This window comes from Talpa europaea, assembly GCF_964194135.1.
Source record: "Talpa europaea genome assembly, chromosome: 7".
Classification (NCBI taxonomy): Eukaryota; Metazoa; Chordata; class Mammalia; order Eulipotyphla; family Talpidae; genus Talpa; species Talpa europaea.
In genome coordinates, this window is record NC_140074.1 from 109,172,398 (window position 1) to 109,196,820 (window position 24,423).

Below are 24,423 nucleotides of genomic sequence, written 5' to 3' on the forward strand. Positions count from 1 at the left end.
AGCCAGGATCAACTCACAAACGGATACAAAGCAAAGAGACAGAGAGACAGCGATTTAGAGGCCGGTCACCAAATAGATGGTGTCAGGGTGGGAGAATGCCCAGATGGCAAGGCCCCTAAATGGATGGAACCGAGTGTTCAGTCACTCTCTCACGCTTGGGTAGAATGTTCAGTTGGATGGCGTTCACATAGACACTGGGTTGGGTGGATGCTCTCCAATCAGTCCCAGCCATTATCCTTGATCATGTGTGCTAGCTCAATGATGTATTTGCCTTCTTTATATTTCTGGCTGCTCTCAAAGGCATGTTCCTGGGAAACACAAAGGAAGAGAAAAAAAGACACTTAATGACCAGAGATAAGCAGGTGACTTTGTAGCTCATTTGATTCCTCTCCCCACCCACCCCTCCTTTTTTTTTTTTGGCTTTTTCTTTATTTGCGTCTTTGCCCAAATATCACCATCTCAGTAAGGTCTTTCCTGGCTATTCTACTGAAATTCCAATTTCCCCTGCAATTCTCCCTCATCCCCACTCCTTTTCCTGTTGTCTCTATAGCACTTATCACTTTCAAACATATCATACCTTGCCTATCAACTTTGTTTATTATTTGTCTTCCACTACTAGGATATAATCTTCATGGAAATCAGAGATTTTTATTTGTTTTTTTCATTGCTGTATCGCCAGTGCCTAGAAGACTGCTTGGCACATAACAGGTCTTCAACATAAGTGATGAATGAATAAATGTATATACTTGGTTTCTGATCCTAACCAGAATCTACCCTATGGATGTATCTGTAAAGTTTGTGTGTCATTTCTGCTAGTTTCCAGGAAAACAGGGAAGTCTGATAATAATGTGAAACAATATTTTGTTAGGCTTACAGAAAGAAAAAAGAAAAATATGGGATGATTTCACTTATCTGAGGAATATGGAGGAACCCAATAAGGGATCAGGAAAAACAACAATAATAATAAAAACAACAAAATTATCAGGCAACCATAAATCAGAGACATTTTGTGAGGGGGGGGGGAGAAAAAGGGATCAAAACAGGGGAGAGAAGAGCACAAGGGAATATGGTGATGGTTTACAGGTGAATTAGTGATGGGAATTTTACAAGGAATACACCTAAAAGGAGAAAGCATACAAGCATACATTTACGAAAATGAACAATGATGTAAAAGATATAAATAAAAAAAGGAAAAAAATATTTTGTTAGGCTTAAAGAAAAGACAATTGGAGAGAGAAACAAAGTATTGTGAGACCAAATGGGTTTCCTTCTTATTTCATTTATCTTGCTGTTTTTATGCCAGATGTGATGTCTGTTTTTCCTTCACTGCTTTTCTCCAGGGAGACAGGAGCTGTATGGACTCCAGGCTTTAGAACCTGGGCGTCTACCAGTCGTACCCAGCTACCTCACCTCTGGAGGGAAAACTCACTTAGTAGGTTACCATTCTAAACCCAGCACTGTGAGCTCTCCCAGCTAATAAGCCCCACAAAAGTCCTGCACAGGCATAGGATCAAAAGGTCATTTTATCTGCAGACACAGATACACAAAAATATCTTGGTGTATCGCCTGAAAAATACTGGCACTAGATGGCTGAGCCTGACACGCAGCAGAGATGGCATCAGCCCTTTCTTCCGAGTCCATCACATTAGTAAGTGCTTAAATTCAGCTAGCAACGGGTTCTTGGCCGCATCTGCATGAACCCTATCTTCTGCTCTAGAGCTCAGGGATTCTAGGTTTCAGAACAAGTATTCCAAATTGAGTCTCTTGTTGAGAGAAGAATTATTCCCCAGAGTAGAGAGGGGAGGGGGGCAAGGAGAGAGAATGTGCAAATGCTACACTCACACAAGAGCTGTGGGCTCAGCAGTATTTTTCCTGACACTTCATTATTCCCCAGCACTGTGTGTGCGTGCGTGAGAGAGAGAGAGAACAGAGGAATGTGGTTCAGGAATAAGACCTTCTGTTATTCTACACTAGTATGTTCAGGGCAGGGAAGGGGGGGCGACAAGGAAAGTAAGGGAAATAAGAAAATATTAAAAAGGCAGAGGGGGAAAAATTCAATAGCTCCCCAGTCACAGGACACTTGCAATATGTCACAGCTTGACTCCAAAGGACAGAGCAGTGACTCTTGAGTCTAAAGAAACAACCCAGATTGAACGCCACTTCTATTGCTTCTCGACGTCAGAAGCAGCACTTTCCATTTAATCATTTAACGAAACTGAAACAATTATACCTACTTCAGGTTTACAGTGAGGATCAGAAGAAATAACGGAATGAGAAGGGAGCACTTGGCCTGGCATATGAGAGGTGATCAGTAAGGATTTGGGGATGTTTCTCTAGTGTTCGGTTCATGTCTCCATAGTTGCCCAGCTCTTTTATCTATTTACTTGCATCTTTTCTCCCTGGTATCATGACTGCAAACACCCTGAGGGCAAGGACTAGCTCTCCCTTACTTCTGTATCCAGCAAAAGAGCTCTGAATAAAACTTTGCCAAAAGAGTTTTACCAGTAAGAAGCAAAACCATGGCAAAAGACAACCAAGAGGCAGAGAAAGAAAGAAGGGGCAGTCCATTTCTGGATAAGCAAAAGCAGAACTCTGGCACCCAGGAGGACCCAGAGGGGGCCAGTGGCTGTTACAAGAGGAGCAGAAAGGCCAGTTTTACCCAGAAGGAAATAACCAAGGCAGCCAGAGGAAGCTGTGTCTGAACCCTGCTGGCATCACAAAACACATTGTCTTATGTTTTCTTTCTCATCCTAAACATTCTAAGGGAAATGTGAAAAATGGAATCTAAATTCAGTGCTGTTCCACTGCAGACCACCTGCAGGACTTAAGATTTGCACATTTTTCCAAAATTTAAATGGAACCATACTTGGGCTTTGTCTTCCTTTATTCAACACATCATCTTTTTTTACTCAACATCCTCTCTTAAATAGATTTCATATTTTTAGAGCAGTTTTAGGTTCACAGCAAAAAGGGCCAGAAGATATGGAGATTTCCTATGCACACCCTGCTCCCACATACACACAGCCTCCCCCAGTATCAAAATTCTGGAGTGATGCATTTGTTACAATTAGCTTGTTACCTACAATGACACATCCTTATCACTCTGTGGGCAGTTTTGACTACTCCTCCAGCTCCTTCCAAAGCTAGCTAAAGGCAACTGACAAGACAGGGAATTTGAGGCACTTTGCATGAATAAACTGCCCCCACCCAAGACAAGATATTTTCGACATCACTATAATGACAGGAGGGTAGAGGAAAGAACTGTGTGCTATGTACACATAGGCACACACAAAAGTGAGGAAGGTCTGCCAATAACAACACAATTCAGGTTTGCTTTCCAGTGGATGTATATCCCTCCTCTCACCCTGGCAAAAGACTGCTCTCTCTCCAAAGCCCAAAAGCAGATTAGTACCACCTGGATTTCTATTCTGGTTTGGCTATATAATGTAGACAGCATTGGTATACCATTCACCTCCTGAAACCCCAGTTTCCTCATGCATAAAATAAGGATTAAATAAATAACTACCCACTAGAGAAGACATGGAGCGTGAGTAAAATAACGTATGGCTGAACACAGTAAGCTGTCAAGAAATGTTATGCTATTATTTATTACTGTTTCGGTGGTGGCGGTTTGTTAAAGGCAGGGGTACATGTTTGTGCATCTTAGGAGTGGGTGTGAAGGAAGAGGAGGAAGCAGGGAATATCAGCAGAAAGGGAAGAATGAGTGGCAGCAGATGAGCATGGAATTGCTCTTTAAGCTCAATGTCTTAGATTGGTCTGAGACAATCCACAAGGGCATGGGAATCAACTAGAAGAAAGCATTCTCCTGACTCAAGGCTGCCTTCCTGGCCTTCTCTCCACCAACCAGACTTCTCAGTACTTACATATTTCCAGCCCAGAGTGGTTTTGCAGTTTTCACAGTAAATGTCTGCGACTGCATGCAGTCCTGTGAGCAGCACTCGCTCTTCTGCAGGCCCGCAGCCCACGTTAACTCTATGCCAAGGGATAGAGAGAGAGAGTGGGTATTACTCACATGTTCACCATCAGTCGTTCAAGCTGAGCTTCCAGCAAAATATTAACTGAGATCAGCTACCTCAAGTGACGCCAAGACAGAGAAGGGCAACGTTTACAGTAACAACCCTCAAGAGGTAGCAAGGAAATAGCTCTAGTGAAGTGAATTTCAGATTTGCAAGCTCTGATTCACTAAGTCTACTGAGAATAGTCTTTATGGCTGGTAATTTACTTGGTATTTTTCTTACAAATGCTTTTAATTGTGATTTGAGGTGACAGGCTGACAATCACTCTGAGAAATCCATCGTACACGTCCTCAGAGTTTACTAAGGACTGACTCCAGCCAAATACTTCAAACATTATGACAGTCTTGTCCTGAGCAAGCCCTGGGTATCAAATACACCAGAGTGTACATTATCATCTCAATCTGAACATGCTAGGTCTCCATCTTCACAGTTCAGCAGGTCTGTGTGAGTTGTGCCTTCCTTTCCCAAGGAAGGGGTTACAGATGATGTGCCCAAGGACAACTGACAGTCATACCTGATTTTTTTCAGGAGGGGATGGAGACTCCACGCACTGGACCTTCCCTCTAGCCTTAGGTCCTTCAGCAGATCTTGGTGTCTTGTTTATCTACTTTTTTTCCCAGTAACATCTCAGATTTGGTTATAAGACCTCCATGGAGAGGTTTCTCAAAACACTCTGTCTTCTTCCTTATGCAACTGCAGTCCCTGATGTTCCTTCTAAGGGTAATGAATATAGTACTTTTATCTAAGATGCAAGCCCCCCACCCCCAAACTCTCCAAAGAGAACTGGCTACCAGTTGTAAAGCCTGATGGGCCACAGTGTTTATATTATGGCAGAGAGGGAAGGGTCTCTGAGTGTTGCTGGTCCCCGCCCCTAAAATGTGTACCAAATAAATGTTCCATTCAGAGACACTCACACTGAGTTAAAGAGGTATGCTCGTCCTTGACTTCCTTGGAACGACTGAAATGTAAGAAAACAAATCAATAGTTAGAAATCCATTTCACCCACCCATTCAGGAAACCAGTCCTAAATGACAATAATTATGACCTTCCAGAATTGACATAGCAAAAAGGGTGCAGTGAGCTAGTTAATAGTCCAGCTGGCAGATGGCATGGGGGCGTTGGTGGGGGGAGGAGAAGGCAAAATAAACAGAGCTACAGAGTTCAGGCCTGCCCCCATTTGGGCTGTCTTCACCAGATCATGTGAAAAAAGATATATATATATATATATATATATATATATATATATATATATATGTACACATAAGCCAAGCTCTATAACATCATTTAAATCTTCTTCACTCTTCACATCAACTGATGTAACTTATCTATCTCAGATAATTAGTTTTCATTGGCTTTTCATTTTCTGCCATCTGTGCTGGCCATAACTTTTCTCATGGAAACTAGTGCAAACACTTTGCTTGTCCTCTTGGTTCAGCTCTGCAGAAGACAACAAAGAATCCCCAGCATAAGAATAAACTGTCAGACCTACATTTCTCACTAGTCTTGTCTTCTTGTAGATCCTCATTACTTTTTGTAGATTCTAATTTCAGTAGATCCACTGAAAGGGGAGCATGGGAACTCCCTTTAAGAGATGTAAGCAATGTGGCCTCTAAATCATAGGGATACTTATTAAGCAGTAATCCCATTTTTACTTCTAGCTTAAATATGAGCTTCTTTCCTTGGCTGGAGGGTGGCAGGGAGCAGGAGAAACAGGAGCCAGGGCTTGCCATGCAATCTGACATCTACTTCCATTAACTTGGGCCCTATCTGTGTTCCCTCCTCTGGTTACACTGAAACGTCTTAATGACATGAATCAGCCATGTTCTGCATTGCTGCCTGCATTTTTAATGTGGTCTGACAGTAGTACCCTGAAGTAAACATCCTACTCTGCTCTGAAAAAAAAAAAAAAAAAAAACCAAACTCTAAAAACAAACAGGGGACTCTCCCATGACCTATGTTACTCAATGACCACAGAAATCTGGGGGTGACTGGTTAACAGTTGACCAAAAAGGTAGGTGAGAACCAGACAGGACACAGGTCATTACACATGGAGCAGTCACTGTTAGAAGCACAGGATTTTCAGTATGAGGGCCGCCAGCTGGAGAAAAAGGCAAAATTCTTCACTTATAGAAAAACTGTCTTTGGAATAGCTATATATATATATTTTTAAGATTTATTTATTTATGCATACAAGAGCTGGGGTATAGGCCAGAGATGTGGGGGGGGGGGTAAGAGGATTCACCAGACACAGAGTTGGGAACAGAACAGGCAGGCAGACTGAAATATACTGCTGAGGGGAGCAGCAGGCGAGTCAGAAGAGGTCTGCTGCACCATGTGGGTTGCTCCCTAGCTGACCGGGGGATCAAACTCGTGCTGTAGAACCTGCAGATTGCTTCACAGTCCAGTGCTTAACTCCCTGCGCCACCAGGGAGGCCCCTGGAACAGCTACATTGTTGGTTGAATCCAATATTCAAACACACTAGATACCTTCACTCCCCGTGCAGCACCAAGGAGCAAGCAGATTTTCCACAGCTGCTGCTCAGACCTAAATCCCAATTCTTGCATTTCTTTGGACTTGGGTAACATGGGAACTCGCAGACTAGAAATGAGCACTCAGCTCTATGATGCTCTGAGTGTCCTAGCCTTCAATCTTGGAACCTGCATTTAGGTGCGACAATGTTCCAGTGACACAAACCCTAGATTTAGCCAAGGACAGCCATGGCAGCAAAAGCTTCACAATCTAGACCCACCAACCACGAGTAGCAAGTCCCTTCACTTGCTACTTTTCCACTGTGTCCTTTGCTCTAGTCCTAGTCAGGTGGAACCACATGAAGTTCCTGGAACTTGCATTTCATAACTTTGCCCATCAAGTTTCCTCTGATGGGGAGGCTCTTCCCCTGCCCAATACTAAGGCTTGGCTCAGCCTCCTCTCTTTCGTAAGGCTTTCCCTAACCTACGCAGGAAGGTGCACCCATTGGCACCTATGTTCTGGATTCCTCTGGTTTCCTAATTTCTTTTTCTTAGCACAAAGCATAGTGGAATGAAACTATCTAATTATCTAACTCCCTTACTGAGCTGTGCTCCCTAACGGAATGGGCCAAATCTTTAATGTCTCTGAATCACCTGCACATAGCACAACAATCTGGCATACAGGAGGCATGTGTTAAATATTAATTCAATGAGTTGGTATTCCACTAGGAATTGCCTGTAATTTCCTTTTCCTCCCCTTAGGATGGTTTTATAACTGTCCCAATCTCAACTGTACACAACTTTCTGATGAGTTTTCACATCTATACAGACCTATGAAGCCATCAAGGTTATGGACTATATATATACCACATCCCAAAGTTTCCTCATGCTCTCTTAATCCAGCCTTCCATTTTCTCTGCACACTCTTTTCACTCATCAAAGGTAGTTACTGCTTAACCGCTTACTATCACTATAGTTTGCATTTTCTATAACTTTTAATCTATGAAATCATTCAGTATATGTAGTGCTTCTTGTCTGGCTTCCTTTATGCAGTATAATCCTCAGATTCACTCATGCTGCTGCATAAGCTCCTTCCGTTGACTCATATTCCATTCTGTGCATTTACCAGTTCATTTATTTTTGGTTTGATTTTAATAAGGGGTTTGGACAAGTTGACTTCCAAGTCCCCTTTTAGTTCCAAAATCATATTCTCTTATGAATCCATGGTCCTACATTATGGATAATGGGGACTGTCGTCTTCTAAGAAACATTTATCAAGACATTCAAGTTTTGTACTTAGGAGGAAGTAGCTGTGAGGAAAACTCTAGAAGAAAGCAGAGAGGAAAATGACGACACAGAGTGTCACCATTTATTTCTCAAGCACTTATAGATCACGGCTAGCAGTCAGGAAGAAATTGGAAATGCATGGAGAGAGGCTGCATTGTAAGACATTCCAGGACAGTGGTATGCCCAAAAGGTACACAAGAAAATCCCCCCCACTGTAGGGTAAAAATACTAGAAATTTTATCTTTTTTTACTATTTTTTTTTTTTTTTACTAAAGAGTCATAACATACAGATTGCCAGTGGGATCTTTCCTGGGCTCTACTGTGTAGAGAGGCACATGGGGGGGCGGTTTGACCATGGTGTCCTTCTGCCACTGCTTTTAGCATATCATGAATACTGTTGTTTAGAGCTACAGAATGTCAATAAAGCTGACATAAAATCAGGATCCTTAAACAGCACAATCCTTGCAATTTTTTGTAATGGGATAGAATGCCACAAAAAAGTTCACTTATAGCAAAGTACTTTAAAATGTAAAGATAAGTTGTATATTTTTCTTTTGCAAAAAGATGAGCATTCTAAACTAGCTGACCTTTGTGGCAAAAAGTAAATTATAGCAGTGTGCTACTTCATTATATTTTCCAAAAAATAAACATACTAAATCTGTCCCTTCAGAGTAAAGGTAACATTATAACAGGGAATGTGAATGTAACTCATTTTCCAAAGAAATTAGCGCTATTAGCGCTTTGGAGAGAACTGGTATTAGACAATGTTTTAATATTATGTGATGGATGATATTTAGAAGAAAATATAGAAGAAAGTCTTTGTGACTGTATTAGAAAAGATATCTTAGAGGGCCTCCCCAGTGGCGCAGCGGTTGAGCGCTGGGTGGCGAAGCTGCCCGTGGCCTCTGCGGCGCCGGTTTGATCCCCGGCTGCTCCCCGGCCACCGGAGGAAGGTCCCACATGGCGTGCAAACCTTTCCTGCCGCCCGCTGCTCTCCTCAGCAGTGTACTTGGGTCCTTCTGCCTGCTCTGCTCCCCGCTCTGGCTCTGGTGAATTCTCTCACCCTCCCGCGTTTCTGACTGTACCCAGTGCTTGTATAAACAAACAAACAAAACAAAATAAATAAATAAAAAACATGCCTCTATTAAAAAAAAAAAAAAGAAAGAAAGAAAAGATATCTTAGATACGACACCAGAAACACAGTTTATAAAATGGAGGGGAGGAGAAAGGGGGAAGACTGCTTAATAGAACTTCATGAACTTCATCAAACTTTAGAACTTTTGGTCTGAAAAAGACAATGTTAAAAGAATGAAAAGATAAACCATTGTCTGGGAGAAAACATCTGCAAACCACATATCTGCTATGGTCTTGTATCTAAAATTTATAAAGAACTCTTAATGATAAGAAATAAGAAAACAAATGAAATTTAAAAGAGTTTTAAAATGGGCAAAAAGACTGCAATAGATTTCAAGACATGTAAATAGGCACATGAAAAAATGCTCAGCATCACGAGTTACAAGGGGAAATGCAAATTACAAGCACAATGAGATTTCTACACACCTATTAAAATAGGTATTAAATATTTTTTAGCTGACAAAACCAAGTGCTTTCAAGAATGTGTAGCTGCTGGAATTCTCATACACTGCAAATAGGGACAGTCACCTTGGATAAGAGTTTACCAAAGCTAAATGAAAACTGACATTCACACAAAAATCTGTATGAAAGTGGTTTTTAGATGTTCTGTTCATAATCATTCCACATTGGAAACAATTTAAATGTCTCAATTCGTAAATAATACATCCATATAATCATACTCTAATAGAAAGGAATAAACTACTGATACATACAACAATATGGATGAATAGGCAATGCATAAAGAGATCAGTTGTTGCCAAAGTTTAAGAGTGAGGGGAGAGTTTTACTAAAACCAGGTAATAAAGGAGATAGAACTTTTCTATTATCTCTATTGTAGCAGTGGTTACCAGACTGTATTTGTCAAAATGCACAGGATTATACACTAAGGGGGCATTTTACTATGTGTAAAATTAAAAATAAAGTTCAATAAAATGTTATCAAAGAATATTCTCTGAAATTCTCTGTATCTGTACACTGTATTCCTATACAGCAGGTCATGGAGATTGTTTAATTGATGAGAAAAAAAAGAATAACCCAGTGGATGTTGAATGAAAATTATCTGAGGACCTGGTTTCATTATATTTCCTGTCACTTAAAAAGGTTCTTTGTAAGAATCTATCAATGATGATAAGTGGAGACTCACTGTACTTATTCAACTGTAGAAATTTGTAAAATTGCCAAGTTTCCTAATCTATTTAAACATATTCCAAACAATGAATTTCAGAGGGGTTTGAAGCCTGTAAATCAACAAACTGCAAAGTTCAATAAAAACCTTTGTGGGCCTCCCCGGTGGCGCAGCGGTTGAGCGCTGGGTTGCGAAGCTGCCCGCGGCCTCTGAGGCGCCGGTTCGATCCCCGGCTGCTCCCCGGCCACCGGAGGAGGATCCCACATGGTGCGCAGACCTCTCCTGCCACCCGTTGCTCCCCTTAGCAGTGTACTTCAGTCCTTCTGCCTGCTCTGCTCCCCACTCTGGCTCTGGTGAATTCTCTCACCCTCCCGCGCTTCTGACTGTACCCAGTGCATGTATAAACAAAACAAACAAACAAATATAATAAATAAAATAAAAAAGCATGCCTCTATAAAAAAAAAAATAAAAAAAATAATAAAAAAAAAAACCTTTGTATAGGGGCCTCCCCGGTGGCGCAGCGGTTGAGCTCTGGGTTGCAAAACTGCCTGCAGCCTATGCAGCGCCAGTTCGATCCCCAGCCGCTGGTCGAGGGTCCCACATGGCACGCAGATCTCTCCTGCCACCCGCTGCTCCCCTCAGCAGTGTACTTCGTCAGTCTGCCTGCTCTGCTCCCCGCTCTGGCTCTGGTGAATTCTCTCACCCTCCTGCGCTTCTGACTGTACCCAGTGCTTGTATAAATAAATAAATAAATATTAAAAAAAAAAAAAAAACACCTTTGTATAATCTGATGGATAGCCTGGAAAAAGGGATTGTGATTTTCATAAGCACAAAGATGCTAATGTTTTATAATTGACTCTACCTTTCTAAGGAAGTTTTCAGCCAGAGAAACTGTTAAAATGAAGTACTCAGCCCTTAGGACATACCTTTGAATTGCTGTTTCAGAAAGTGGAAAGCCAAGAATCTTTTTTTTTTTTTAAAGAACATGTTCAATCACATATACCATCAATAAAATAAGATTAAAAACAAATCTATGATAAAATTTAGTTTTCCTTTCATCTTTTAAATGATATAAATCATTAAAATTTTCTTTATTCCCTTGTACAATGTACATGGCAGCACAGGTACACCATTTATCACTGTCTACACAGATGTTAGGAGTATATGCTCACACATTTTACTGATAGGAGTGTGTGATTTTAAAAGTTTGGAGATGACTATTTTGGGGGGGCTGGTAGGCTTAGGGCAGGGCCAAAGAGTAACTTTTTCTAGTCTGCCACATCTTAGAATTCCTAGAAGTAGGGGTGGGGGAGGGTGCATGGCCCAGGCAAGAGGCCAGCCAGGCCCAGAGGTGCCTCAAAGGGCCACCACGGTTGTTCCTGCAAGCCTGTTCTAAGAGAGCTGGCACGGGTTCACACTCTGCAAAGGGTGTCAAACCCAATCACGGTTGTCTTGGTGGCAATACCTACTCAGATGCCCCCTGAGGGACAGTATCTAGGAACCTGTTTCCTCCATCTGGCACACAGAACCAGCTGGATTTCCTAGGGCAGGCCTCTGGAAGCTCCTCTATCATAACTTTCACACTGGGCCCCTGCCAAGTCAACATTTATGATGGGGAAAACAGGCTCTGAGAACAACAGGCATCTTGCAAATAGACACAGACAAGAATAGCCCCGGCTGGGTTGCTATATCCTGTGGGGCCCAGTACAGCCTAGCCTGGTGTAACCAGGCACAGCCTGGCACTCCCAAGAGTAAGGGTGGTACCGAAGGTGGGGAGATTGAAAGGAAGTTAAGGAAGCAATTAGAATGAAACAAGCAGAATTTCAGGCCAGGAGATCCCAAACAGACTGTCAGAACACATTTGTTTGCTATCATTACTCCCAGGCAACAAGGCAGCTCTTTTCCATGTTGTGTATCAACCAAGGCTGGTATTCAGGACTCCAGGAAAGGGTTGGTTTTTTGTGGGTTTGTTTTTTTTTTTAATTTTTTTTTTTATAAATTATACAAAACTTTTCTTCTATCCTTTAAAGTAATAGTTCCAGACCCAGCCCTTCCAGCCAGCTCAAAGGAACAGAAATGACTTTGAGTTTCCTGTTTAGTAGCCAAAAACCACTGATTTCTGGCCCCTTTGAAAGTCTGGAAGGAGCAATTCCTTTTAAAAGGAAGACCACTGAAAAATGAATACTTCAGGGTGGGGAAGTAGCAACAGAGGAACCATATGAGTTCCTTCACCTCAATGACAGGGACAGTCTTCACCTTGGAATCTTGCTCATTTGAAGAGACTCAGGCAGAGCCTTTCAAATTCAGGTCCCCCCGTCACTGGGGTGGTCAACCATAATCAATTTGGGTGTGTCTCAGAAATTGCACAGAGAGATGAGGGTCACAGAACCTGCCAACCTAGCTACGACACCTGCGAGCTAGACAAACCCTTGCGTATCTGCACAGGATAAGAGGATCTAGTGCTGGCATCAGCAATTCAGAAGCAAGTCCTGGTTTTACAACTTCAATTGACCAGCTACTTCACCTTAGGAGAATTATTTGCTTTGGTGACTTTGGTTTCCTCTGCTAGAGTGACAGAACCCATAACTGGGCCTCTATGTATGTGTTGGTTTTGAGTATCCAAAGATTATCCAGAGATTATTTACCCATGTAAATTACATGGGTTCCAAAGAGGCAGACTATCAGAGTTTGAGTCCTGGCTTTGACATATAACTAGTTAGTTTACTAACTCAAGTTAATAACCTCTGAGACTCAATTTCCTAATCTGTAAAATGGGTACAATAAAACAGTATTTACACATACCGTATTTGTATCAGAAATAGATACCATATGTGAAAAAGTACTTCATAAACTTCAAAACATTCTATATATTATACATATATATGATGATACATATACATTATATATATTATACTATATATATATATATATATATATATATATATAAAGAGAAAGAGAGACAGCGTGTGCCTGTGTGGGTGTGTGTGTGGGGAGAGTCATTGTTTTTAGAATTTGCTTTTATCATACAGCTGTAAAATAATCTGTCAGAAGAACAGTGAGGAGCAAACTCTAAGCCAACGATTAATGCCGTCAATGGACTCCACCCCCACAGGGTGGATGAGATGATCAGAAAGATCGCATCTTACTGATGTGATCTCATGCACAGAAGACTAAAAATCCCAGCATGCCACGAACCTGACTTCCTAAAGAGGGGAGCACTGCTAGGAAGTACAGGTGGAGCTAAGTGGCCAGTTTGTGTTTGAAAGACTATGCCTGTTCTCTTGCTTTTCTGGCATCAGCTCACACCCTGGTCTCAGCTTAGATAGTGCTGCTAATAGGACAGATGGCATCTAGTCAAGTGCTTGCCAATTAATATCTCCCTCCCTTTCTTTTTACTCTTTCCTTTTAGTCCCCTTGTATATAAACTTTTTTTTTTTTATTTCTCTCTGCATGTCCACTTTTAGGTCTTGTCCTGTGTTCTTAAGCGTGCAGGTAAGGACAGAAGAACCCAGATCACCCCTGTTTACCTCAATCCCTGTTTACCTCAAGGTTATCTTATAACAAACTTACTGGTATAGAGTTTTTTGAAAATCAAAGTGTAGCTTGCATTACCATAAAAACCACCTTTTAAGCATACTGTACTGTGGGTCTTGGTATATTCACAAGGTTGTACAACCAAAACCCTATGTAATGTTTCACACCCAAAAGAAACCTCTTATCTTTATTATTCACCTTCCATTTCCCCTACCCATTCCCCCAAGAACCACAATTCTACTTTCTGTCTCTATGGATGTGCTCAAGACACCACTATCTACCATAGAGGATGGCTGTAATGATTTCTAAAGTACCTTCAGGGAGCTCAATAAGAAAGTAGCACAAGTGCTAGATAGAGCTATGGACAAGGATTAGTAAAACCCCTTCCTTTGGGGTACTGGCTAAATGCCTCAACAGATTTGACACTGGACAGAAGGATCAGATCAGTCCCCTTTCCTTTCTCTTTCTTTTCTCTATCCCTTGTTAGGCCTTGTGGAGTTTTTTGTTTAGGGTCAAAGTAAGTCACAGGATTCATTCCAAAGAGCTGAAACACAAGCATACTGGCTTCTGTTTGGGTTTCTACCCTTGAGGAAGCATATGGAGAAAGTGGGAAGGGTGATAATAAGGAACAATGAAGATGATGAAAACTTCCAGAATTAGAAACTGAATGTAACTTAAAGAAACAGACTATTTAGCTGAGAGAGAAGAAGATTAAAGGGGACTTCTATCTTATTTGGAAATCCCATAGAGTCAGGAAATTCTTCCCTATAATTAACCTAAGTCTCTCTTATTTCCATCTTAAGTCCATTTCCTCCTGAGTCTGTGGGACTTCCAAACCAGGATACATGTCACCAGGAAAGACTAGGGAAAAAACAAAGCCATTTTTATATGCTTATAGTTCACAGAAAGTTTTTACAGATCCATTGCTATACCTTGAGATGGGTGAAAAGATGTGTGCTGCCTGGGGACAGAGGCGGACTCTGACAGCCCTCCTCCCATAGCTGTGAGGATGGTCTATCTCAAATTCACTCTCACATTCCCTAAACAGATGGAGGGAGGGGCAGGGAATGGACTGGCTCTAAGGAGGAAATATCTGCTGTGTGGAGTCATAAAATTCCAAGGGCATGGGAGCACACACTCATGCAAGGAACTAAGGAACAGCAAAAACAAAAAAGTGGTGAGGGGTCTGGGTGCCACATTTGCTGAAAGGGGAAAATTCTGGGACCTAAGCTTCTTAATGATCAGTCCTTTCATACCAGCTGCTTTCGGGAATAGACTTGGTGAATAGAATAGAGTAAGATTCTGCAAGGTCTGCTTCCCATGGTGTGATGTCTGCCTGTTGTTCAGTGGAAAGGACACAGGATTCAGAGCTAGGCAGGACTTGGGCTCAGCCCTTACTAAGCTGTAACCAATCCTTATTAGGGCTGTTCGTAACCTTGGGCAAGTTGCTTTATCTTTCTGAGTTCAGGGTCCCATTTATAAAAGGGAGAAACATGCCTATTCCATAAAGCCCTGTTACAGAGGGATGGTCTATTAAATAAATGTTGTGTTCATAAAGCCCCATGCTTCGGCTCATAAAAAGTATTTAATAAATGTTTGTTTCCTTTCACACCACCACAGAACCAGGATTTAAAATGGGAGTTGCATAACTAGTCTGGCAGGGCTGGGTTGTTCTACCAAAGCTTCCCCAGATTCTTTCCCCAGTCTCCTTATAATTACAGACCCCCACGGGTCTTCTACCCTTCCTAGCTGTCCTAGAGGACTCCACTGTGGCTTGGGGCTGTGTGGTTGTTCTCTGCTGAACCAAGAGCAGGATAAAGCTCTCTAGTCTGTGGCACAGAGTTAGAAGGGCAGATGCCAATGTAAACAGGCAGCCAGTGGGAAAACAGATGCTGTCAGCTCTCAACATACTACATTCCCTCCTTGTTCTCCACAGAGTGAGGGAAGCATGGAAAATATGTATTCTCCAGAAGCATAAAGGACATGGCATGCCCATAATCAGACAAGCCCTATCTTCTATGGAAGAAAGACTGGGTGTCACTACCTTTAGGCATGCTCAGGAAGCTAGACTCTGAATTAGACTGGAAGTAGTGAAACCAGGACATAAGAGCAGTCAGTCAGTCATAGCTGGGGCCTCAGCAGTTCAAATATAGAGCCAAAACTTTAAGGGGGGATGAAACAATGGAGCTCGAAATTCCCCTCAAAACCATCAGGCGTCTGGGTCTCCCCTGGTGGCACAAGCAGTTTAGCGCAGCGCTGTGAAGCTGTCTGCAGCCTCTGTGGTGCAGGTTCGATCCCGGCTGGCTGGCGAGATACCCACATGGTGTGGCAGACCTCTCCTGTCATACCCACTGCTCCCCTTAGTGGTGTATTTCAGTCAGTCTGCCTGTTCTGTTCCCTGCTGTGTCTCTGGTGAATCCTCTCACCCTCCCGCACCTCTGGCCTGTATCCCAGCTCTTGTATAAATGAAATAAATCTTTAAAAAAAAAAAAAACAACCATCAGGTGTCAGAAAGCAATTCACTATGTTTAAAGTTAAAAAGATAACTAGAAGATAAAGCTAAAGTTAAAAAGATAATGCAAATTAATATACCAAGGAAGAACAATACCAACTGCTGGCTTTATATTTTAATTTACACTTCTGATCCCAAGGCCCTCCAGGGGCACTGGCGAATGTAAGTGTCCTTACTCTACAAAGGATGTCTCAAGTCAGTGGGCAACCATGCTGACAACTATAGATTTTCAAGGTAAGTCCTCCCCTGCAACCAGTCCAGGCAAATGACCAGAAAAAGTTTCCCTCCAAGATTAAAATCACACATTATAGTGGGGATTACTTTCAAAATAGTTTTTTTCTTTTTCTTTTAAGATTTATTTATTTATACAAGAACCGGGGTACAGACCAGATGCACAGGAGGGTGAGAGGATTCACCAGAGACAGAGCGGGGAACAGAACAGGCAGACTGACGAAATACACTGCTGAAGAGAGCAGCGGGCACAACAGGAGAGGTCTGCAGCACCATGTGGGACCCTTGCAGGCTGGCCGGGATGGAACCAGCGTTGCAGAGGCTGCACAGACAGCTTCACAGCACAGTGCTCAACTAGCTGCACCACCAGGGGAGGCCCAACTTTTGAAATATTTTCTAACAAGCTATCACTATATTGAAATTGGAGAGCTTATAAGATTGAGGTGGTTCATTAAAATAAATTTGTAAATTGTGAAAGAACAATAAATTCACAGGTATTAAAGAGTATGTATTATAAGCCAGGCAGGATTCAAAGTGTTCTAAAATAAGTAATTTCATCCTTTCAGCAATCTATGAAGTAGGCGCAATCATCATCCTCCTTTTACAGATAAGGAAAGTGAGACAAAGAGTGGTTATGAGATAACCAAGGTTAACCAGTGCATGACAAAGACCCAGGCAATGTGAATCCAATATAAGGGAGAATGAAAATGTGGTAAAAGAGTGGTATCCAAGTGACTTTCTTTAAGAAAGTGGCCTAACAGGGCCTCCCTGGTGGTGCAAAGGGTAAAGTCTCAGCACTATGAAGCTATCAGCAGTCACTGCAGCACTAGTAGGATCCCCCACCAGGGAGCTACCCACATGGCGCAGCAGACATTTCCTGTCTCACCAACTGCTCTCCTCAGCAGTGTATTTCAGTCAGTCCACCTGTTCTGCTCCCCACTCTGTCTCTGGTGAATCCTCTCACCCTCCACACTTCTGGCTTGCCCCCCAGTTCTTGTATGCATAAATAAGTAAATCTTTAAAAAAGAAAAAAAATGGAGCCACCAAAAACCCCGAATAGCCAAAACCCTCCTAAAAAAAAGGAAGGGAATGGAGGCATCACTGTCCCAGATTTCAAACTATACTGCAAAGCCATAATAATCAAAACTGCATGGTACTGGAACAAGAACAGACACATGGACAATGGAACTGAATAGAAAACCCAGAAATAAACCCACAGATCTATGGTCAACTAATCTTTGACAAAGGAGCAAAGAATATGCACTGGAACAAAGAAAGTTTGTTCAATAAATGGTGCTGGGAAAACTGGGTCGCTACATGCAAAAGAATGAAGCTTGACTATTACCTCATACCAAGCACAAAAACCAACTCAAAATGGATTAAAGAACTAGGTAAGACCTGAAACCATAAAATATATAGAAGGAAATATAGGTGAAACACTACATGACATGCACCTCAAAAACACCTTTACAGACGCATCACCCAAAGCAGTGATAGTGAAGGCAAAGATCAACAGCTGGGACTACATTAAATTAAAGAGCTTCTACACAGCAAAAGAGACAATAAACAAAACAAAGAGAAACCCCACCAACTGGGAGAAAATTTTTGCAACCAACACTAATGATAAAGGACTGATCACAAAAATCTACAAAGAGCTGATGAGACTCAACAAAAATAAAAAAAAAAAATCCAGTCAAAAAATGGGCAGAAGAGCTAAAAAGAAACTTCTCCAAAGAGGAAACATGAATGGCCACCAGGCATATGAAAAAATGTTCAACATCACTTGTAATCAGGGAAATGTAAATCAAAACTACCATGAGATACCATCTCACACCAGTGAGAATGGCACATATTAAAAAAAACTAGCAACAACAAATGTTGGCGAGGATGTGGAGAAAAAGGAACTCTCCTGCACTGCTGGTGGGAGTGCAAACTGGTCCAACCACTATGGAAAGCTGTGTGGAGATTCCTCAACCTACTAAAGATAGAGCTTCCATATGATCCAGAAATTCCACTCCTAGGTATTTACCCAAAGGACACAGAAACATTAATTCCAAAGAGCACCTGCACCCCTGTTTATAGCAGCACAATTTACAATAGCTAAGCTTTGGAAACAACCCAAATGCCCAAAAATAGATGACTGGATCAAGATGTGCTACATATACACAATGGAATACTACTCAGCATTCAAAAAAGATGAACAGGGCCTCCCCGGTGGCACAGCGGTTGAGCGCTGGGTTGCGAAGCTGCCCGCAGCCTCTGCAGCAACAGTTTGATTCCCGGCCACCGGGCGAGGGTCCCACATGGTGCGCAGACCTCTCCTGCCGCCCGCTGCTCCCCTCAGCAGTGTACTTCGTCTGTCTGCCTGCTCTGCTCCCCACTCTGGCTCTGGTGAATTCTCTCACCCTCCCAAGCTTCTGACTGTACCCAGTGCTTGTATAAACAAAACAAACAAATAAATAAATAAAACATGCCTCTATATAAAAAAAAAAAAAAAGTGGGAAAAAAAAAAAGTGGAAAAAAAAAGAAAGTAGCCTAAGAGAATTAGATAAAAAACAATAAGATATCAGATGTCGGAATGTACAAAGTACTTGCTATTCAAGTGACTTACCTACTTTCACACAGTTTATAACTCAAGGTCAGAATTTAAACATATAGCTTTTCTAGAGCCCCAAGATTTTCTACAGCACACTCCCTTGGAAAAATTTGTCTCTTTAAAGAAGGATGGCTAGAGCCATTAGAACCAATGAAATCTCAGGCTATTCAACTTCCTTTGCTCTGTTTCCATATTTACTTAAAACAGCCTAAAATTAATTATCTCACTCAAGTGGGTTTACCTTCAAGGAAGATAACACACAGTCTAAGTTTAGGATTACCTGTTCCAATGTATTTAATGGATTAGAATTCTGTTCGATCAATTAGCTTCCTGTGAGTTAGGCTAAATTACTTCACCAGAGCTTAGTCACCCTTGAGTGATTGGGTATAATTAAATTTGTAGACCTGGGACACAATGTGAAGGACCACCATGGGAATATTCTCTGCAATCCAGCCTGAAAACAGTCTCCTCAGTTCACTACTGAATAAATGATTCTCATTTCACAACTCATGAAAAAAAAACAATTAAAAACATTGAAGGCCCTTAAAATCTTTTCATTCTTTAATACCTTGTCTTTCATGGCAAGAATGCTTGGGGAGTTCAAAAAAGAACTATTAATTGCAATCTGTAGGCATCTCATACACTGGTTTGCAATTTGGGACACAGGAGGATCTTCAAAATAAAATATGTGACTACCCAGTTTTAATTTCATAGACCACTGGAATTTGAAAGAACCCCACAGATAAACCATTCACCTGATGAATGGCTCTTGTCTATCCATTTCTACCAAACCTCTACTTAGGTGTTTTCAAGAGTAGGTACCACCAGAAGTAGTAAATTCTACTTCCAGTAGTTCTAACAGTATCAACATTCCTTATAGGAACTGAACTATGTCTCCCAAGAGCTTCCTGAATCCTCTATCTTTATGTACTTTGGCACCAAATAACACTAAAGGTTTAACTTGATGTGTTATCTTGTCCACATCACAATTTCCTTCCACGGGCTAAACTTCTCAGTTTAATAGCATGGTATAATGAAATGATTATGTAGTAGGATGAACTACCTTCAATTCCTAGTTCTGGCACTTTCTCTGTGTGTTCTGGATATGTTCACCTTGTTGATCTCAAGTTCATCACCCAAATGTGACGATAATGCCCACATCACATAGAATAATGCATCTGGCACTTACCAGGCATTCAATAAACAGCACTCATCCTCCCACCAGTTCTTTCAGGTTTTCTGGTGATAGCATGGTTTTATCCTCAAGTTTACCACTGTCACCTATACCTCTTCAAAGCTTTCTTCTCCAGCAAAAGTTAATCAAAGCACAAGGTCTTACTTAAACAATTGGGCCTCAGGTTGCACATGAAACTAAAACAGCTTCTTCCCTATCATGGCAGTTGTCCAGCATTGGGCATAAGCATATTAGTATATATCTACCTCTGTATTATATTAGTATGTATCGACCGCTGTATTTGTATGTTCCTAGGGATTAGGTTTAGGAGTAGAGTTAGATGAAATAATTGTGACGAATTAGACTATGCTATTTAAAAGGGTCATGGTGGGGCTTAAAGAAATTACAGCCAAAGTGTTCTTATTAAAGAGACATAAGCTGGGTACAGGTGACTCTCCATATTCCTTCTACAAACAGAACATGACTGGGTCAGAATAACCAGCCCACTCCACCCTGTCAGGCAAAGCTAGATCATCTGTCTCCAACTAGCATGACATCCCTGGGCAGATCCCTGATCCTCTCAACTGGGAGTTGCATCATCTGTGAAATGAGGGGGTTGAGTAAAGCCTCTTACAAGGGTGAACATTCTGTGAGTCCTTATTCTCAAGAGAATAGACGCTTTCCACATTAAACGAACGTTTCTGACTCAGAGCTAGGCCTCTTCTGTCATGTTTTAGACTTCCTGTTTATCTACAGAAAAGTGCTCATGGGCAGGAGTGACCTATCTTATCTGACTTTTCCTTGCTTAAGACTCATCCTCACATAGATTCTGGTGCTGGACCTTCTTCCCTGGCTAAAGTAAAAGCTGCAGGCACATTGTGAAACATCTGGCACTGGAAAATCATCTCCCAGGCAAAAGTTTTGTATTACTCTAAAGTAGTCTATAATTGTTAAAAAAAAAATGTTGTGGGGGTGTGAAGGGAAGAATCTAAATGTCCAATAATAAGCATATGTCTCAGAATCTTGTGATATTGTTACATGATGGAATACTGTGCCTTCACAATTGCAAATCAACAAATATTTAATGAGCAGTTGTGTCCCAGACCTTGCTGGGCACCAAGTGAGTTGGGTCTGCCTTGATGTTGCTTACGATTTAGCTAACTAAGAAATGGGACAAAAATACATAAAATGCATGTCACTGTAACACATTTTAGATGTTATAGAGGAATCTGGATTGTTTTGGGAATCTGGATTGGACTGGAGAGAATGAGAACATTCTAAGTGGACTGATTACAACTGAGGGCTTTCCTTGGACATAAAGTAAGGTGAAGTGATCAGGAACCCTTGGCACAGCCTCACTGCAGTCTAGCTACATCCCCATCTCTTTCCCAGGGATAATTTCCTAGGACAATAACTCAGAATAAGTCAACAGTGGTCTCCAGATGTTTGCAACATATGATAACAAAAACAGTATCTTGTATCATCCATAGTTTGATATCACCTTGGGGCACTGTCATGAGTATTATCCAGATTTTATTAAGTAAAGAAGGACCACAGCCAGTGGAGATAAAGCTGGTCCTAAAAGTCAAATCTCAAAAAGCCTCTGCCTCTAGGGTGCCTACTTTGTTTTGAAGTGTATGTGAGCACTGTCTATTGTGCATGTCTAAACACAGAATTCTTGTCACCGCTCTATTCACTGATTTTTCCTTATTGATGGGGGTGGAGAGGGTGTGGGATCCTTAACAGCACTGGGCAGCAAATCTGAAAGCCGAACTTGTTAGTTTTTAAACAAGGACCAGCCAGTTGGACCACAGAGTGGGTGTTTCCAGGCAAATTCCATCACTTTCAAGTTGTTCCATGAACGGAGCCCAGCCAGGACAGCAAGCAGCCAGCCTTTGATTAGGTCTAGAGAAGGACTCAATTAGCATCATGGAAACACAGAGCAGATTTCAGAAAGGAAAGGTCAGCTTCGAGCCCTAGCATTAGCTATCAGCCATCTGCCAAGCAGGAAGCCCTACTCAGATCTATTTTTAATCATCTTCCCTAGGCGAGGGCTCCTGGGAGAATGTAGAGGCCAAGCTTATTCCAAGACAAACATCTAATGCCTACCTTTCTATATACATTCTTAAATAATCTCCGGATACTCAAGACCAACACATACATAGAAGCTCAGTTCTGGGGTTCTGTCACTCTCGCAGGCACCTAAAAGGTAACCTTTGGGGGTCACGGTGGGGGACCTAACTCCACAGACCAAAACAATTCCTACAGTAAGGTTTCAGGTAATATGCTTTGGTTGCAAGTGATAAGGAAGAGAGAAGAGGTGGGAGTTTAATTCCAGAACATATTTCCCAAAGCAGTTAACACTGGCTAAGATAACTGTGCAAACTTCCTAATCACCCCCACTTTTATTTTAAGCACATCCATCACTTCAGAAACGTAAATTAAAACCAGTTTATCCAGCAGTAATTCATTTGTTACTCAAGATATGGATGGGCTTAAGAAAGGAAAGATCTCAATTCCCAGGGATCTGGCCTGTGCTATGGCCGGTCCATGCAGGCACAAGAACATTCTGTCCACTGGCTTCTTCCCATCCTGACTCGCAGCAGCACTCATGTCTCAGTTCCACCCAACCCAAGGAATGAAACATCTCTGTGAGGTCTGGACAGGGAGTCTGGCACGGTCATGGCAGATTTTGCAGAAACAGAGCCTGGCTCAGGAGGAGGCCCCTGCATTCTCCCAGCCCACACATTGAACAGAGTCTCCTTGTCTCTAGACACGTTCAGCCTCCAGTTTCTACCCTAAGGTAAAGTCTAAGTATATGTACAAATCTGTGCCTTAGCCAAGTCAAGATATATCTGCCAATAAAGGACTGGGGCCAGGGAGCTAGGCACCTTCCAGAAATGGCCCTGTCAAACACAATACTGGGGAGGTACAGGATGAACTGTGTCCCCTAAAAAAGGGGTGAGGGAGGGGTGTTATCCATCTATCTACCCTCCCTCATCCCTCCTCTTAGGAGTTTATCTGTCAGTGAGTAGTCAGGCCATGGGAAAGCTAAGCTGAAAGGGCACCTTGGCTGTGGCTGTGGGATCTTTGCCTGAAGACATGAAATAGGAGACTAGGTATTTGGGGCAACTTAACACCAGCAGGAGACCAGCCAGAGGACCAGGGAGGTAGGGACAGGTAGCCATGTGCTTCACAGAAGATGTAATTCCCCTTGGGAGCTGGAATCCCTCCTCCTCTCAGCAGCATGGAACTCTGCTCTAGTGAGCTGGGGCACACATGTCCATGAAAGAAAAAAAAAAAGGCACCACTGCACAGGGTCACCCCCCTGACCCAGTTGGACTACAAATTAATTAGGACTTCTGGGTCCTGCTGACTCTTAAGTTCCTCTTCTTGTCTGGTTTCAGAAGCAAGGGGAGTAAAATACCTTAAGAATTAACAATTTTTCAAGCACCCAGGATGGGCAGGAAAGATTAATTTTTCTGCCCCATTGAGGATGCCTGGACTCTTCCTCCACTGCCCTCCTGTTTGCCAAGGTTCTATGAATCAGAAAACCCTATTTTTAAAAAAAGAACAGCAGAAGAAACCTGGCTGCTCTGGTTGGTCCAAGTTCAAGACCCCAGGAACAGGAGGTGACCCAGAGTTTTTGGAGTCAGTCTGAGTAGGAAGAAACAAGAGAGTAGGCTATGTTGCGTTCCTCTGCTAATTTAAAGCAAGAAATAGGCTGTGTGGTAGAGCACTTAGATGGTATGGATTGGAAGTCATCAGACCTGAATTCCAATTCCAGTTCCATCACTTCCTAGCTGGGTCCCTTTGGAGAACTCTAATTGTTCAAGCCTTACTTTCTTCATCTGAAAATGGAGTAATAGCATTTTCCTCTCTGGATTGGTAAGACAAAAGAGCCATCACAGTAAAAGTGTCCAGCACAGGGCTGGCACTTGGTGAACACTCATTAAAATGACATCTGTCATGATTATAAGAAATTTTCACAGAAATCCCTTACTTTTTAAAGAATGTTAGTCAAAAACATCCTGTGGGCTTTCGGGGAGTCATTATGAGTAGAAAGAGCTAGACAATAGGTAGCACAGACTATGTTTGTACAACATGTGTAGCTATTTTCCAAGAACAGAGACTACCATCTTAGAGCAGTGGCTCCCAAGTATTAATATTAGCTAGACCGGAATGTCACAGGAAGACATTACACCTCCCTGGTGGCACAGGGGTTAAAGTCACAGCACTATCAAACAACCGCCAGCCACTGCAGTGTGAGTTCAATCCCCGATTCAGATCCCTGGCCAGGGAGCTAACCCACATGGCATGGAA

General features: G+C 42.1%; 1 protein-coding gene across 1 annotated transcript in view; it reads right to left on the reverse strand.

The window, feature by feature from the left end:
* Positions 1-218: 218 nt before the first annotated feature.
* The window catches only part of YPEL2 (yippee like 2), a gene marked incomplete at both ends in the record, with an annotated part of 40,122 nt that continues 15,917 nt past the window's right edge, over positions 219-24,423 (reverse strand). The window contains 3 exons of the mRNA XM_084239097.1: positions 219-308; positions 3,885-3,993; positions 4,952-4,995. Coding sequence (XP_084095223.1) covers positions 219-308; positions 3,885-3,993; positions 4,952-4,995 — 243 coding nt within the window. The remainder of the gene's footprint in view (positions 309-3,884; positions 3,994-4,951; positions 4,996-24,423) is intronic.